Source organism: Solenopsis invicta, chromosome 10 (assembly GCF_016802725.1).
Source record: "Solenopsis invicta isolate M01_SB chromosome 10, UNIL_Sinv_3.0, whole genome shotgun sequence".
NCBI lineage: Eukaryota > Metazoa > Arthropoda > Insecta > Hymenoptera > Formicidae > Solenopsis > Solenopsis invicta.
In genome coordinates, this window is record NC_052673.1 from 9023528 (window position 1) to 9039445 (window position 15918).

General features: G+C 31.8%; 2 protein-coding genes and 1 pseudogene across 2 annotated transcripts; 1 reads left to right on the top strand and 2 right to left on the bottom strand.

The window, feature by feature from the left end:
* Window positions 1-5064: 5064 nt before the first annotated feature.
* Window positions 5065-7586, top strand: LOC105205161 (annotated as a pseudogene).
* A 425-nt stretch (window positions 7587-8011) lies between these two features.
* On the bottom strand, window positions 8012-8602 carry LOC120358865 (cytochrome P450 9e2-like). The gene has a single exon (XM_039454509.1). It carries the CDS (start codon window positions 8567-8569, stop codon window positions 8048-8050), a length of 522 nt encoding a protein of 173 aa, XP_039310443.1. The 5' UTR covers window positions 8570-8602; the 3' UTR covers window positions 8012-8047.
* Window position 8603: 1 nt separating this feature from the next.
* On the bottom strand, window positions 8604-9400 carry LOC113003061 (cytochrome P450 9e2-like). Its single transcript, XM_039454510.1, has one exon. It carries the CDS (start codon window positions 9377-9379, stop codon window positions 8627-8629), a length of 753 nt encoding a protein of 250 aa, XP_039310444.1. The 5' UTR covers window positions 9380-9400; the 3' UTR covers window positions 8604-8626.
* Window positions 9401-15918: the final 6518 nt, after the last annotated feature.

Here is a 15918-nt window from a genome sequence, read left to right on the forward strand (position 1 = left end):
AGAGGAGCAGAGGGTAATGTAGCATCCATTTTCATTTTACTAAATAACTTTGCTTATATCAATTTTTATATTGAAATTTAAACAAGCATATTCGTGGTTAAAGTGTTGTTTAATAAATTTTACACTAAAATATAATAATATTGATAAAATATTTATTACGTGATTTATAAAAATGTAACGCACTGTATAATCAATGGAAGAAAAAAGGTGATGATAATACGGCTAGCCCAAAAATAACTTTTAATAATTCATTTAGTTTAAAAAACACACAGCATTTTGTTACAAAATTATACATTTTTAATTTTCCATCGTTTAAAATTTTCCTGATTTGTAATTTTTCTGCGTTCAGGAACTTTAGAGATATCATTGGAAATATCATTTTATCTCTGTAACGGTACCTCAAATGTTTCTGAATATCGCCCTCTAGAGTAACAATCGCTTTATCAAAGAAATATTTTTATATGAAAATTTCGATTAAAAAATCATATTAAATGTAATTAAGTGCTAAAATATACTTTAAAAAAACTTAAAAATGCTCCGGCAAGCTACTAAACTATATAGTTCTATAAGCAATTGTTAAAATTCATCACTTAATAATAACGGAGATAATAAAGGAAGCCTTAATGTCCACAGTAGTCATAATATCCTCTTTTCCTCTATCATGAATATTATATTACTCGTGTGATAAATTGTTTTATTATATTAAAACATGAAAATTGCTAAAAGTAGTCTTCACCACAACATTACATACAATTACTTTAGTAAAAAATCGTTCGTAAAAATATTTTTTTTGTTCTTTGTTATTGGTTAAACTTTTATTAATACTTATTGTTAGACCAAACTACTTTTTACGACCGACTGCTGCCGTACTGCTCGCGCTCGCAACGCCAAAGTAGATAGAAAACCATGACTTTTTCTTCCATTAGGGAGAACCTATTACCGATGCTGATGATTCTTGACCCAATATCAAATGGCACATACTTGTCCACATTGCCACTAAGATTCATTCTGGATTGAACTTGTCCGAATGCGGGTATCTGGAAAATTTTTCAAACAGAATAACGTTGCGATTAAAATATTTATAATCAGAGTTTGATATAAATAGAGACAAAATATATTTCTATGAGTTATTGTTAGAATATTTATTTTATAGATAATTATAGTTACATCACGTAATTTTACCGATGTAAAGATTTAAAATCTCATCATGGATAGAAATTTGAAATCATTATTATTTTTCTTTAAACATTTCAAACAGATTTTTTTATACACTCGTTCTTTTATATTTATTTTAATAATTAGATTCAATTAAAAAGATATGCCATTTTTCTAAATATTTTCATATACATATAACTACTTGTAAAATCAAATAAATTAAATATTGTGCACTTGATAATATTTCTTGATATATTTTGTTTGAAATTTAATAGGAAGAATCATAACATTTTAATTTGTATTACTATGTAAACTTCTGAATCAAATTATATTTTAAATTTCTTTTAGATATAATTACTTATGAATTCAAAATAAGTTCTTATGTCTTGAAACAAAATAAAATTAATACATACTAAAACATAATTGATGTCCCTCTATCGACATCCATTATTATTTATTAAATTTATTTGACTTACTCTCTAAACATCGTAAAGTGAAAAATTATTCGAAAAGTTGTACCAAGTTATTTAGAGTGATAATTTACTCTATAAATTTTAGAGGGTAAAAAATTATGATTCTAGTACGGGCTAAAACTACACATGTTCTGAACAATCCCTGAAAATTTCAGCCCGATCGGTTAAATAGATCTCCCAAAATCGTGTCCCGAAAGTCGAAAAACGTGGTTTCGAGAAAAACGCGTGTAATGTTTTGTGTTGAAAATTGTTATAATTATAAAAAAAAGTTTCTTACGCTTAATCGGCGATGCCTGCTCCATACGTGATGCCTTCCTGCTCATCGTAATAGTCATTTTGGGCAGATTGCATGTCTCTGAGGGCAGTTCTTCGCTCTTTCGATGCATTGAGGCTTTGACGGTTCGCGGCTTGGATGCGATTGCGGTCACGTAGTTGTGCGATTTCAAGTGCATTTCTTCCGATGGTAACTCCCATAGATTTACAACTATTTGTACACTAATTCTACATACTTAAGGTACCCGGAAATGATGTTTTTGAAAAATCGAAAATTTCGAAAAGATAGACCCACAAAGTGGCCTTAAAGATGTGCTAGTTGCAACTGACCAAGTATCTTTTGTTTTGCTTGCAATATTAATTTCATCTTTTGATAAACTATCATTTCTCTTCTCATCACTGATATTTTTAGAATTATTGCTAACATCTATAGATGTTAATAATAGAAAAATAATATAAATTGATATGTATATATATTTTTTGTGTGTATATGCGCGTGTGTACGTATATACATGTATTGTTACTTTTATACATCACAAGAATGCTTCAAAAGAATATTAAGTACAAACCTTAACAATGAGAAATTTTTGCAGGCAGTTCAAATATGCTATTTATTTGTTCTTCTTCACCACCACTACTATCGTGTATTCGTTTTGCAGGTCTACTTCTTTTTCTAACAGTAAGTTGAACATTTGATTCTGCTTCTGTGTTGAGATCACTTTTATCTTCTGCCAAAGAAAGCTTACGTTTGGCTTTATCTAAATCATCTGTAATGATTGAAGAGCAGAATCAATTTTTAGGTTAGAGAGATACGTTTTTAATTAAATCCATTTTATATTTAAAGATGTAATTCAATATCTTTTATCTTTAATTTTATTTAATCAATATCCGGTTTTAAAAAGAATATCCTGTCTTATGTGTATCTTATTTAACGAAGAGAATCACTAAATCAAACGTTTGAAACAGTAAAGTAAATCATTATGTTACGTCCTTACCAGTTTCATAGAAATTACGAGAGATTCGCAATGTTAACTCCATTTTTTATGTGACTAGTTAATATTGTAAAACAATGTAGCTGATTAAATATTACTTTCAATTTTTATTACTTTTAAGTACAGATAAGAATTTTTTACATTTTCTTTCTGACGGAAGAGACCACCATCTTCTCGCGGTTTCCGTTGAGCAACACTATGTACGTTTGTATAAATAAATATTTATGTAAAATAAAGTAAATGTAAGAAAATAGGTTATCGAAAAAAAAAAAAAAATTTTTGGCAATAATTGTATTTATTTCATATAAAAAAATGAGCATAATTTTTTATTACCTAATACATTTTAAATAAAAAACTCGCATGGTGGCCAAGAGAGGACTTAAATATTAACATTTTAATTGCTGTATTAAAGTACTGAATATTGTAACCGCCAGAATTCGACTGAAGAATCTCGAGATTCGAAATAATGTTACAGCAACAGTAACAGCCGTATGTGACTTCAGATCTGGAGTTGTCGAATTGGCGATGAGACGCGTGACATTCCCCGATAGGACAACATGTATTAAATTATATGACCAAATTTTGCTCGACGTACGCCGATAAGTGGGGATACTGTAACTCGGCTCCGCGATACGAAAATTTCAAATTGTATAGCTGATAGTTGAAAGCAAAGCTGCGTCTGTAACAAGAAAGAAAGAGAAGGCTCGAGACAGAGGAGGATAGATCGAGAAGGAGATAGATCGCTTGAAGTTGGATTCCAAAATTTATTATAACCACTAGAAGTCTATAGTTTACGTCACGTATATTAAAGCTTTTTAGTGAATTTTGAAATGCAGCCTGAGAAAAAAGGAGACAGTAGAACTTCCCACTCGTCGCCTTGGCTGCTCGACGTACGCCGATAAGTGGGGATAATGTGCTAGCCGGTGCAAATGGGCCTGTTCTCTCTGGCTGTCAGTGTGGCTACAATTTGGCGCCTTAGTGGCAACTTAGTGGAGGAAGGTCATTCGTAGGTCACTATTTCTTTATTTCTACATACGCCTTTTTTAGTCTTTGAGCATGGGTCTATCTATCTAAGGCAGAGCTCGCAACAATGTGCACATTTCGGGCCGATTCCTGAAGCGACGCCCACTGGCCCCTCACTACCGCTCGAGGCTCGTCGGCCGAGCTGCTGATTGTGCGCCGAGCGCTGTGGTCTCAGGAGCGTCCCCATCTCAGAAGTATGTTGAATATATGCCCTTCTACTAAAGTACCTCAAGGGTAATGTGGAAAGCTGTTGTCTAAATTCTAATTACCGTACATAGCTTTCCACATCATCCATGAGGTACTATTATTGATGTGTTTCTTTTTATGTGGTTTCCCCAGTAGGCCTAGTCCACTAAAAAATCAAAGAAAATAAAATGTGTATTGTATATGGGTGATGTAGAAAGCTGTTGTCTAAATTCTAATTACCGTACATTATTGTTATTATAAAAATTAAGTTAAAAAAAATTTTTTCTCAAAAGGTACGCTACTAGCGTATTTTTTACTTGGGGATGCTTCTCAGGCAGAGCACCGCTCGCGTGTCGCGAGCTCGACCTTCCTGTGGCGAACGAAAGCGGGGGGAGTGGGCGTCGCCTCAGGAATCGGCCCAAAATGCGTAGAATCTACGCCGTAGATCGTTGCGAGCTTAGATTATAGTTATTAACACAACACTAGTATACATACATAACCTAACCTAACAAATATAAAAGATAGTTCTGGGTATAGAGAGATATCTAGTTGTACGAAACGGTCAGTGATGAAATGGCTCGTGACCCAAGCACATCTCTTTGCCCATAGTCTACTGAATTTATAACAATTTCTAATAAACTAATTAGAAACTTGAAGAAAGACAATTGAAAAAGTGCAGTAACGTAATTAATATTTTTACCTTTGTTAGCGATATTAATATTACTATAACAGTGCAAAGTGTGGAAATTGTTTTCATCAATCAAAGTAAAAAAATATTACGGTAATTAGAACCAATTATAATCAAGAAAGTTGTGTTCGTGTATAAATAATCCGGAGATTTCTTAAATAAAATAAACAATGGAGTTGTTTGCTTTATTTCTGGCTATTCTGACAGCGAGCATTTGTCTATACTATTTTGTTTAAAACAAGTTAAATTATTTTGATCGACTGCAAATCCCGTATGTGCAACCGATTCCAATTTTGAGCAACATGGCACGTGTCATTTTCGGACGTATGTCCATGGCGGAACGTATACGAAGCATTTACAATCTTTTTCCGGACGAAAAATATGTTGGATTCTACGATTTTACGAGGCCTACCTTCATTATTCGTGATCTAGAGATAATTTCAACGATTGCCATCGAACATTTTAATAACTTCTGCAACCATCGTAGCGTCGTGAACGAATCACTCGATCCGATAGCCAGTAGAAATCTGGTCAGTTTGCAAGGACACCGTTGGCACAAAATGCGAAAGCTTCTCAGCCCTTCTTTTGCACACAGCAAATTAAAGATGATATTTGGACTTATGAGTGAGTGTGCCGAAAATTCGATCAATTTTGTAGTAACGGAATCTGGAAAAACCGGCAAGACGTTTGATATAAATGATTTATTTTTGAGATATGCCAACGATACGTTGGCCACCTGCGCTTTCGGCATCAAAATAGATTCGTTCAACGATCCGAAAAACTCATTCTTTATGATTGGGAAAGAAGGAATGACGTTTAATTCTTGAAAATATGTCAAATTTTTTATGAACAGAAATTTCCCGCTAATTGCGAAACTTTTGAAGCTGAGACTGATTGGCTCGAGAACAGAAAATTTTTTCAAAGACATCGTTACCACTGTTGTAAAGGCCAGAGATGAACAGGAAATTATTCGTCCGGACATGATTCAGTCAATGATGGAGACCAGGAACAAAGATAGCGGACCCGAATTCGATATCGACGAAATGACTGCCCAAGCATTTGTTTTCTTTGTCGCCGGATTTGATTCTGTGGCAACAGCCATGTGTTTTATGTCGCACGAAATTGGTGTCAATCCCGATGTTCAAAATAAATTGAGAAAGGAAATCGATGACGTCCTTAGATGGACCGACGGAAAACCAACGTACGATGCTATTAAAGATATGAAGTATTTGGATGCTGTGGTAACTGAAACTCTCAGACTATATCAAGGACCAGCTTTCATTGACAGAATATGTGTCAATGAAACCGAATTGCCACCAGCAACTTTGGACGGCGAACCGATTATTATAAAGCCAGGAGATACTGTATGGTTCCCGGGTTTTTCTCTTCATCGTGATCCAAAGTACTACCCGGATCCAGACAAGTTCGATCCAGAAAGATTTCTGGACAATAGTGTGAACAACTCGATCTATATGCCATTTGGTATCGGGCAAAGATTCTGCATTGCTAAACCCTTTGCTCTAATGGAAGCAAAAATAATGCTATTTTATTTACTTTGGAAATGCGATCTCAAACCCGATGTGAAAACCAAAATTCCTCTGGTGATTAACAAAACATCATTCACCATAACAGCAGAAGGAGGCTTCTGGTTGAAGTTACGTCCAAGGAATTCGAAAGCTCCTGTTGTATGTTTGCCTAATGAGCACAGAAATGAAAATTAAAGATGAGATTGTAAGTAGCATATTCGCAATTTATTGCAATTGTAGCACTAGATATATAAAATTCATTTTTCAAATTATATTTGTATAAGTTCAGTTTTCTCTTCAATTGAATACGTAAAAAATTTAAAATAAGAATTTCAATAAAGTTTTTAAATGAGTATCGTTACATAAAAAAAAAAAAATTTATTTAAAAAATATCTACATTAATAACGTCTTATAAAACACAAATATAACACATTTTTTGTGCTGTCTTTCATTATACAAACCCTCTAAAATTTATAGAGTAAATTATCACTCTAAATAACTTGGTACAACTTTTCGAATAATTTTTCACTTTACGAGGTTTAGAGAGTAAGTCAAATAAATTTAATAAATAATAATGGATATCGATAGAGGGAGATCAATTATGTTTTAGTATGTATTAATTTTACGAGTTTGTTTCAAGACATAAGAACTTATTTTGAATTCATAAGTAATTATATCTAAAAGGAATTTAAAATATAATTTGATTCAGAAGTTTACATAGTAATACAAATTAAAATGGTATGATTCTTCCGATTAAATTTCAAACAAAATACATCAAGAAATATTATCAAGTGCACAATATTTAATTTATTTGATTTAACAAGTAGTTATATGTATATGAAAATATTTAGAAAAATGGCATATCTTTTTAATTGAATCTAATTATTAAAATAAATATAAAAGAACGATTGTATAAAAAAATCTGTTTGAAATGTTTAAAGAAAAATAATAATGATTTCAAATTTCTATCCATGGTGAGATTTTAAATCTTTACATCGGTAAAGTTACGTGATGTAACTATAATTATCTATAAAATAAATAAGCTAACAATAACTCAAAGAAATATATTTTGTCTCTATTTATATCAAACTCTGATTATAAATATTTTAATCGCAACGTTATTCTGTTTGAAAAATTTTCCAGATACCCGCATTCGGACAAGTTCAATCCAGAATGAATCTTAGTGGCAATGTGGACAAGTATGTGCCATTTGATATTGGGTCAAGAATCATCAGCATCGGTAATAGGTTCTCCCTAATGGAAGAAAAAGTCATGGTTTTCTATCTACTTTGGCGTTGCGAGCGCGAGCAGCACGGCAGCAGTCGGTCGTAAAAAGTAGTTTGGTCTAACAATAAGTATTAATAAAAGTTTAACCAATAACAAAAAAAAAAAAATATTTTTACGAACGATTTTTTACTAAAGTAATTGTATGTAATGTTGTGGTGAAGACTACTTTTAGCAATTTTCATGTTTTAATATAATAAAACAATTTATCACACGAGTAATATAATATTCATGATAGAGGAAAAGAGGATCTTATGACTACTGTGGACATTAAGGCTACCTTTATTATCTCCGTTATTATTAAGTGATGAATTTTAACAATTGCTTATAAAACTATATAACCAGGTAGCAAGGTGTCGTCAATATGACGTCTGTTTTAAGTCATTAATATCACTAAACTCACGTCACAAATGACGTCAAAAATGACGTCATAAGGACGGTCCTAAGTCACAGATGTATGACGTGATATTTATGACGACAAAATGACGGCATAATTATGACGAAAAATATACGTAGTTTGGTGAATTTAATATAAAAATTGTATAGGATAAGATTTCTTAGGATAAAAAAACCCGGGAACCATACAGTATCTCCTGGCTTTATAGTAATTGGTTCGCCATCCGAAGTTGCTGGTGGCATTTCGGTTTCATTGACACATATTCTGTCAATGAAAGTTGGTCCTTGATACAGTCTGAGAGTTTCAGTTACCACAGCATCCAAATACTTCATATCTTTAATAGCATCGTACGTTGGTTTTCCGTCGGTCCATCTAAGGACGTCATCGATTTCCTTTCTCAATTTATTTTGAACATCGGGATTGACACCAATTTCGTGCGCCATAAAACACATGGCTGTTGCCACAGAATCAAATCCGGCGACAAAGAAAACAAATGCCTGGGCAGTCATTTCGTCGATATCGAATTCGGGTCCGCTATCTTTGTTCCCGGTCTCCATCATTGACTGAATCATGTCCGGACGAACAATTTCCTGTTCATCTCTGGCCTTTACAACAGTGGTAACGATGTCTTAGAAAAAATTTTCTGTTCTCGAGCCAATCAGTCTCAGCTTCAAAAGTTTCGCAATTAGCGGGAAATTTCTGTTCATAAAAAATTTGAAATATTTCCAAGAATTAAACGTCATTCCTTCTTTCCCAATCATAAAGAATGAGTTTTTCGGATCGTTGAACCAATCTATTTTGATGCCGAAAGCGCAGGTGGCCAACGTATCGTTGGCATATCTCAAAAATAAATCATTTATATCAAACGTCTTGCCGGTTTTTCCAGATTCCGTTACTACAGAATTGATCGAATTTTCGGCACACTCACTTATAAGTCCAAACATCATCTTTAATTTGCTGGGTGCAAAAGAAAGGCTGAGAAGCTTTCGCATTTTGTGCCAACGGTGTCCTTGCAAACTGACCAGATTTCTACTGGCTATCGGATCGAGTGATTCGTTCACGACGCTACGATGGTTGCAGAAGTTATTAAAATGTTCGATGGCAATCGTTGAAATTATCTCTGGATCACGAATAATGAAGGTAGGCCTCGTAAAATCGTGGAATCCAACATATTTTTCGTCCGGAAAAAGATTGTAAATGTTTCGTATCTGTTCCGCCATGGACATACGTCCGAAAATGACACGTGCCATGTTGCCCAAAATTGGAATCGGTTGCACATACGGGATTTGCAGTCGATCAAAATAATTTAACTTGTTTGAAACAAAATAGTATAGACAAATGCTCGCTGTCAGAATAGCCAGAAATAAAGCAAACAACTCCATTGTTTATTTTATTCAAGAAATCTCCGGTTTATTTATACACGAACACAACTTTCTTGATTATAATTGGTTCTAATTACCGTAATATTTTTTTACTTTGATTGATGAAAACAATTTCCACACTTTGCACTGTTATAGTAATATTAATATCGCCAACAAAGGTAAAAATATTAATTACGTTACTGCACTTTTTCAATTGTCTTTCTTCAAGTTTCTAATTAGTTTATTAGAAATTGTTATAAATTTAGTAGACTATGGGCAAAGATTTGTGCTTGGGTCACGAGCCATTTCATTACTCAGCGGTTCGTACAACTAGATATCTTTCTATACCTAAAACTATCTTTTATATTTGTTAGGTTAGGTTATGTATGTATACTAGTGTTGTGTTAATAACTATAATCTAAGCTCGCAACGATCTACGGCGTAGATTCTACGCATTTTGGGCCGATTCCTGAAGCGACGCCCACTCCCCCCGCTTTCGTTCGCCACAGGAAGGTCGAGCTCGCGACACGCGAGCGGCGCTCTGCCTCAGAAGCATCCCCAAGTAAAAAATACGCTAGTAGCGTACCTTTTGAGAAAAAATTTTTTTTAACTTAATTTTTATAGTAACAATAATGTACGGTAATTAGAATTTAGACAACAGCTTTCTACATCACCCATATACAGTACATATTTTATTTTCTTTGATTTTTTAGTGGACTAGGCCTACTGGGGAAACCACATAAAAAAAAACACATCAATAGTAGTACCTCATGGATGATGTGGAAAGCTGTGTACGGTAATTAGAATTTAGACAACAGCTTTCCACATTACCCTTGAGGTACTTTATTAGAAGGGCATATATTCAACATACTTCTGAGATGGGGACGCTCGTGAGACCACAGCGCTCGGCGCAGAATCAGCAGCTCGGCCGACGAGCCTCGAGCGGTAGTGAGGGGCCAGTGGGCGTCGCTTCAGGAATCGGCCCGAAATGTGCACATTGTTGCGAGCTCTGCCTTAGATAGATAGACCCATGCTCAAAGACTAAGAAAGGCGTATGTAGAATTAAAGAAATAGTGACCTACGAATGACCTTCCTCCACTAAGTTGCCACTAAGGCGCCAAATTGTAGCCACACTGACAGCCAGAGAGGACAGGCCCATTTGCACCGGCTAGCACATTATCCCCACTTATCGGCGTACGTCGAGCAAAATTTGGTCATATAATTTAATACATGTTGTCCTATCGGGGAATGTCACGCGTCTCATCGCCAATTCGACAACTCCAGATCTGAAGTCACATACGGCTGTTACTGTTGCTGTAACATGATTTCGAATCTCGAGATTCTTCAGTCGAATTCTGGCGGTTACAATATTCAGTACTTTAATACAGCAATTAAAATGTTAATATTTAAGTCCTCTCTTGGCCACCATGCGAGTTTTTTATTTAAAATGTATTAGGTAATAAAAAATTATGCTCATTTTTTTATATGAAATAAATACAATTATTGCCAAAAATTTTTTTTTTTTTCGACCTATTTTCTTACATTTACTTTATTTTACATAAATATTTATTTATACAAACGTACATAGTGTTGCTCAACGGAAACCGCGAGAAGATGGTGGTCTCTTCCGTCAGAAAGAAAATGTAAAAAATTCTTATCTGTACTTAAAAGTAATAAAAATTGAAAGTAATATTTAATCAGCTACATTGTTTTACAATATTAACTAGTCACATAAAAAATGGAGTTAACATTGCGAATCGCTCGTAATTTCTATGAAACTGGTAAGGACGTAACATAATGATTTACTTTACTGTTTCAAACGTTTGATTTAGTGATTCTCTTCGTTAAATAAGATACACATAAGACAGGATATTCTTTTTAAAACCGGATATTGATTAAATAAAATTAAAGATAAAAGATATTGAATTACATCTTTAAATATAAAATGGATTTAATTAAAAACGTATCTCTCTAACCTAAAAATTGATTCTGCTCTTCAATCATTACAGATGATTTAGATAAAGCCAAACGTAAGCTTTCTTTGGCAGAAGATAAAAGTGATCTCAACACAGAAGCAGAATCAAATGTTCAATTTACTGTTAGAAAAAGAAGTAGACCTGCAAAACGAATACACGATAGTAGTGGTGGTGAAGAAGAACAAATAAATAGCATATTTGAACTGCCTGCAAAAATTTCTCATTGTTAAGGTTTGTACTTAATATTCTTTTGAAGCATTCTTGTGATGTATAAAAGTAACAATACATGTATATACGTACACACGCGCATATACACACAAAAAATATATATACATATCAATTTATATTATTTTTCTATTATTAACATCTATAGATGTTAGCAATAATTCTAAAAATATCAGTGATGAGAAGAGAAATGATAGTTTATCAAAAGATGAAATTAATATTGCAAGCAAAACAAAAGATACTTGGTCAGTTGCAACTAGCACATCTTTAAGGCCACTTTGTGGGTCTATCTTTTCGAAATTTTCGATTTTTCAAAAACATCATTTCCGGGTACCTTAAGTATGTAGAATTAGTGTACAAATAGTTGTAAATCTATGGGAGTTACCATCGGAAGAAATGCACTTGAAATCGCACAACTACGTGACCGCAATCGCATCCAAGCCGCGAACCGTCAAAGCCTCAATGCATCGAAAGAGCGAAGAACTGCCCTCAGAGACATGCAATCTGCCCAAAATGACTATTACGATGAGCAGGAAGGCATCATGTATGGAGCAGGCATCGCCGATTAAGCGTAAGAAACTTTTTTTTTATAATTATAACAATTTTCAACACAAAACTTTAAACGTGTTTTTCTCGAAACCACGTTTTTCGACCTTCGGGACACGATTTTGGGAGAACTATTTAACCGATCGGGCTGAAATTTTCAGGGATTGTTCAGAACATGTGTAGTTTTAGCCCGTACTAGAATCATAATTTTTCGTTTACTTTTAACCCTTCTTTTAGACGATTTTAGGGGTAAAAAAGGGGTAAAAAAATTTTAAAGTCTGCCATTTTTTTTTATGCCCAAAACATTTAATTCTACTACCGGCTATAGCCACTAACATACATTTTAAGAATCTTTTGGGTTTTTTTGTTTCAGACGATTTTAACTCCAGATATCGTGTCCCGAACTTTTCTTCTGACGTCCACTGCAGTCACCATTTTGACGCCGCGCATGCGTGAAAAAATTGAAAAAAATTTTTTTTATAAACTACAATGTGTGACTTATAATGTATAAAAAGTCTAATTAAATTTAATACATTTTACTATTGAAAACAAATTCTTGCAAATATGTCAAAAAGACCCGCAAAGTGGAGTTAATTTCTGATCAGTTCGGTAAGTTATTTTATAAAGCATTCTGTTTGTTGAACTTTGTAACCACAACATTTAAAAGTTATTTATAAACTAATTCCTTTTTTAATATCATTTGTAGACGATAATAGTAATAATTGTATTAAGAACATAAGTAGCATGCAAAGAGATATTTCAAATGTAACAAATATTGCTGCTGATTTATCTTTGACTTCTGCTTCTGGCCAATCTGGTACGTTTTTTCTAACTTATATTAAATATTATATTTTTTTTAAGTATTTTAGATTATTTAAGAAATTAAAGAAATATAATTTTTCATTGTATATTTAATATTTACATTGCTAAATGCTTTATAGTTTAGTAAGAAAAACAGTTTGAATTATTAGATTGTTTTCTTATTATTTGTTTTTATACTTATAAGTCATTTTAAACATTAAATTTTTTGTGTTTGTAGTGATTTTACAAAAAATATTGCAATTACTAGTTACCATTAAACAACAAAATGATGATTTAATGAAAGCAGTACGTAATAAAAACCATATTCAACCGACTATATTTACACCGGAAAATTTACCAATAAAATTTCCTTTAACATCCAATAATGATATTTTAACATTAGAAGAATATTTACAAAATAATGACAATTTGTTAGCTTTGGTAAGTTATATAAAAAGGAATATATTGTATATTTTTATATTTTTTATTTTATTCTATAATAACATGTGCCGCTATTGATTTTATTACTGTTTGTGGTAATTAATAGATATATTTTATTCTTAAATGATTTAAGTATAAAATTTTCAAATTTTAAAACATTTTAAATAAATAAATAGACATATAAATAAATTAAATATAAATAACATTTATTTAGATATAAATTAGATGTAAATAATATGGATATTAAGAATGATATAGATATTACAAGTGTAGATTAAATAGAATCTAATGTTATTTCATTTTTAACTATATACTTTGTTTATTGAACTTATGCTTTATTGAACTTAATATTCTTAATTTTTTTAGAGTTCTTATTTATCATCTATGGGAGGTACTGATGTTATTTCTCGAACAAATCGAATATTGAGAACTATCTTTAAGTTATCTCTGATAACTTAGCATCCCAATATAATGTTATGGGCGCTAAACGAAAATCTGCGTTTAGCAAATTACAGTTATGTAAATGTATTAAACGTAAATACTTGTAATATTTGAATACATTTTTTATGGAATATAGGTAAATTAAATAAGTTAATAAACATGATTATATTTATGCCTGTATGTGTTAAGCTTGTTTTATTAAATTAAAATTCTTTTAAAGATTCTGATTGTTTATGTTTTTGATATAATATATTATTGATTACTGATATATACAATATTATTGATTTTCTTCTTATTATAATGTTTTTAGGAGCTATAAAACTGTATGAATCACAATCTACAGAAAAACAAGTTGAAGATGCTATAAAAATATGGTTAAAACATGCTCCACAACGGATGAAAAAAAAAATAACAGGAATATCGCTTAAGTCATCTCAACAGAAGTTACTATTTATTTATAATATACGTAATATTTAAATATTTTTTAAATGATGAAAAGGAAGGAGCAGGTAGGCAAACGTCAATTCTATCGACGTGTCAGTCATGAAGTTCAAAGTATACTCAACGAAATAAATTTGACTTGTACTAATGCACAGCAAGCACAAAGTATTTTAAATATTAAAAAGGACAATTCACATGTTAATAATTTTAATATTAATTCTCAAGAAGTAAAAGATACATATGTAAACAACTTTACTTTACATGAAAGTAATGATAATATATCTTTTCCATATTTAAATAATATACTTGACGATGATTATATAGATAATAATATACTCAATATATCCGAAGAATGTTCTGATTTTCAATGTGCAATAAATAATTTTGAGTTAGAAAACACACATAATTTTGATTTAAAAGTATCTTTAGCAGAATGGTGTATAAAATTTAAAATTCCTCATATTGCTGTCAATAGTCTTTTATCTATCCTGGTTCGGTTGCATCCCGAATTGCCTCTGAATGCTAGAACCTTATTGAAAACACCTCAATCAATAGTTATTCAACAGTTAGAAAATGGTAAATATTGTCATCTTGGTATAAACTCTGGATTAAAAAACATTTTTTCAGTAAGCAATTATTTTTTAAATAACACAATTGAATTGAGTTTCAGTTTTGATGGAGTGCCTTTGTTTTCTAGTAATAATATTCAAATATGGCCAATCTCGTGTTTAGTAAAAAAATGTAAAATGTAAACCATTTATTGCAGGTATATTTTGTGGAAATACTAAACCTAAACCTCTTGATAAATATTTAAATGATTTTATAAATGAACTATCTAATCTATTACAAAATGGGTATCATTTTAAGAACAGAAAATATGTTATAAAAATTCATAGTGTAATATGTGACGCACCTGCAAAAGCATATATAAAATGTATTAAATCTCATGGAGGATATAACGCATGTGATAAATGCACAGAAATTGGCGAATTTCATGGTCGTGTTATATATCCTAATACAAATGCAAAACGTCGAACTGATGCTTCATTTTTATTTCAAGAAGATGAAGAACATCATGTCGGTAAATCACCATTATTAAAATTAAATATTGGAATGGTTTCTATTTTTCCAATAGATTATATGCATAACATATGTTTAGGAGTAGTAAGAAAACAATTATGCATATGGATGGGTATCACACGAAATACTAATAAAAAAGTAAGATTGCGCAGTCGTTTCATTGATATGATATCGGATCACTTAGTATCGTTAAAACCATTCAAAACAGTTGAATTTAACAGAAAACCCCGGAGTTTACACAAATTATTACGATGGAAAGCTACTGAATTAAGAACTTTCTTAATATATTTGGGACCACTTATTTTAAAAGATGTACTTGACTTAGCTGTATACGAACATTTTTTGTTACTTAATTGTGCAATAACGATACTTTTATCTAAAAAACATATTTCACATTTCGGTCTTAATTTTACTCGAAACTTATTAAATCTTTTCATAAGTTATAATAAAAAAATATATGGAGTTGAATTTCTAGTATGTACTCTACAATGTACATGCACTCTGTCACTTGCCTGATGAGATTGAGAAATATGGTCCTTTAGACATATTTTCAGCATATCCGTTTGAAAATTATTTTGCTGAATTAAAGCCTTAGTCAGATCACCACAT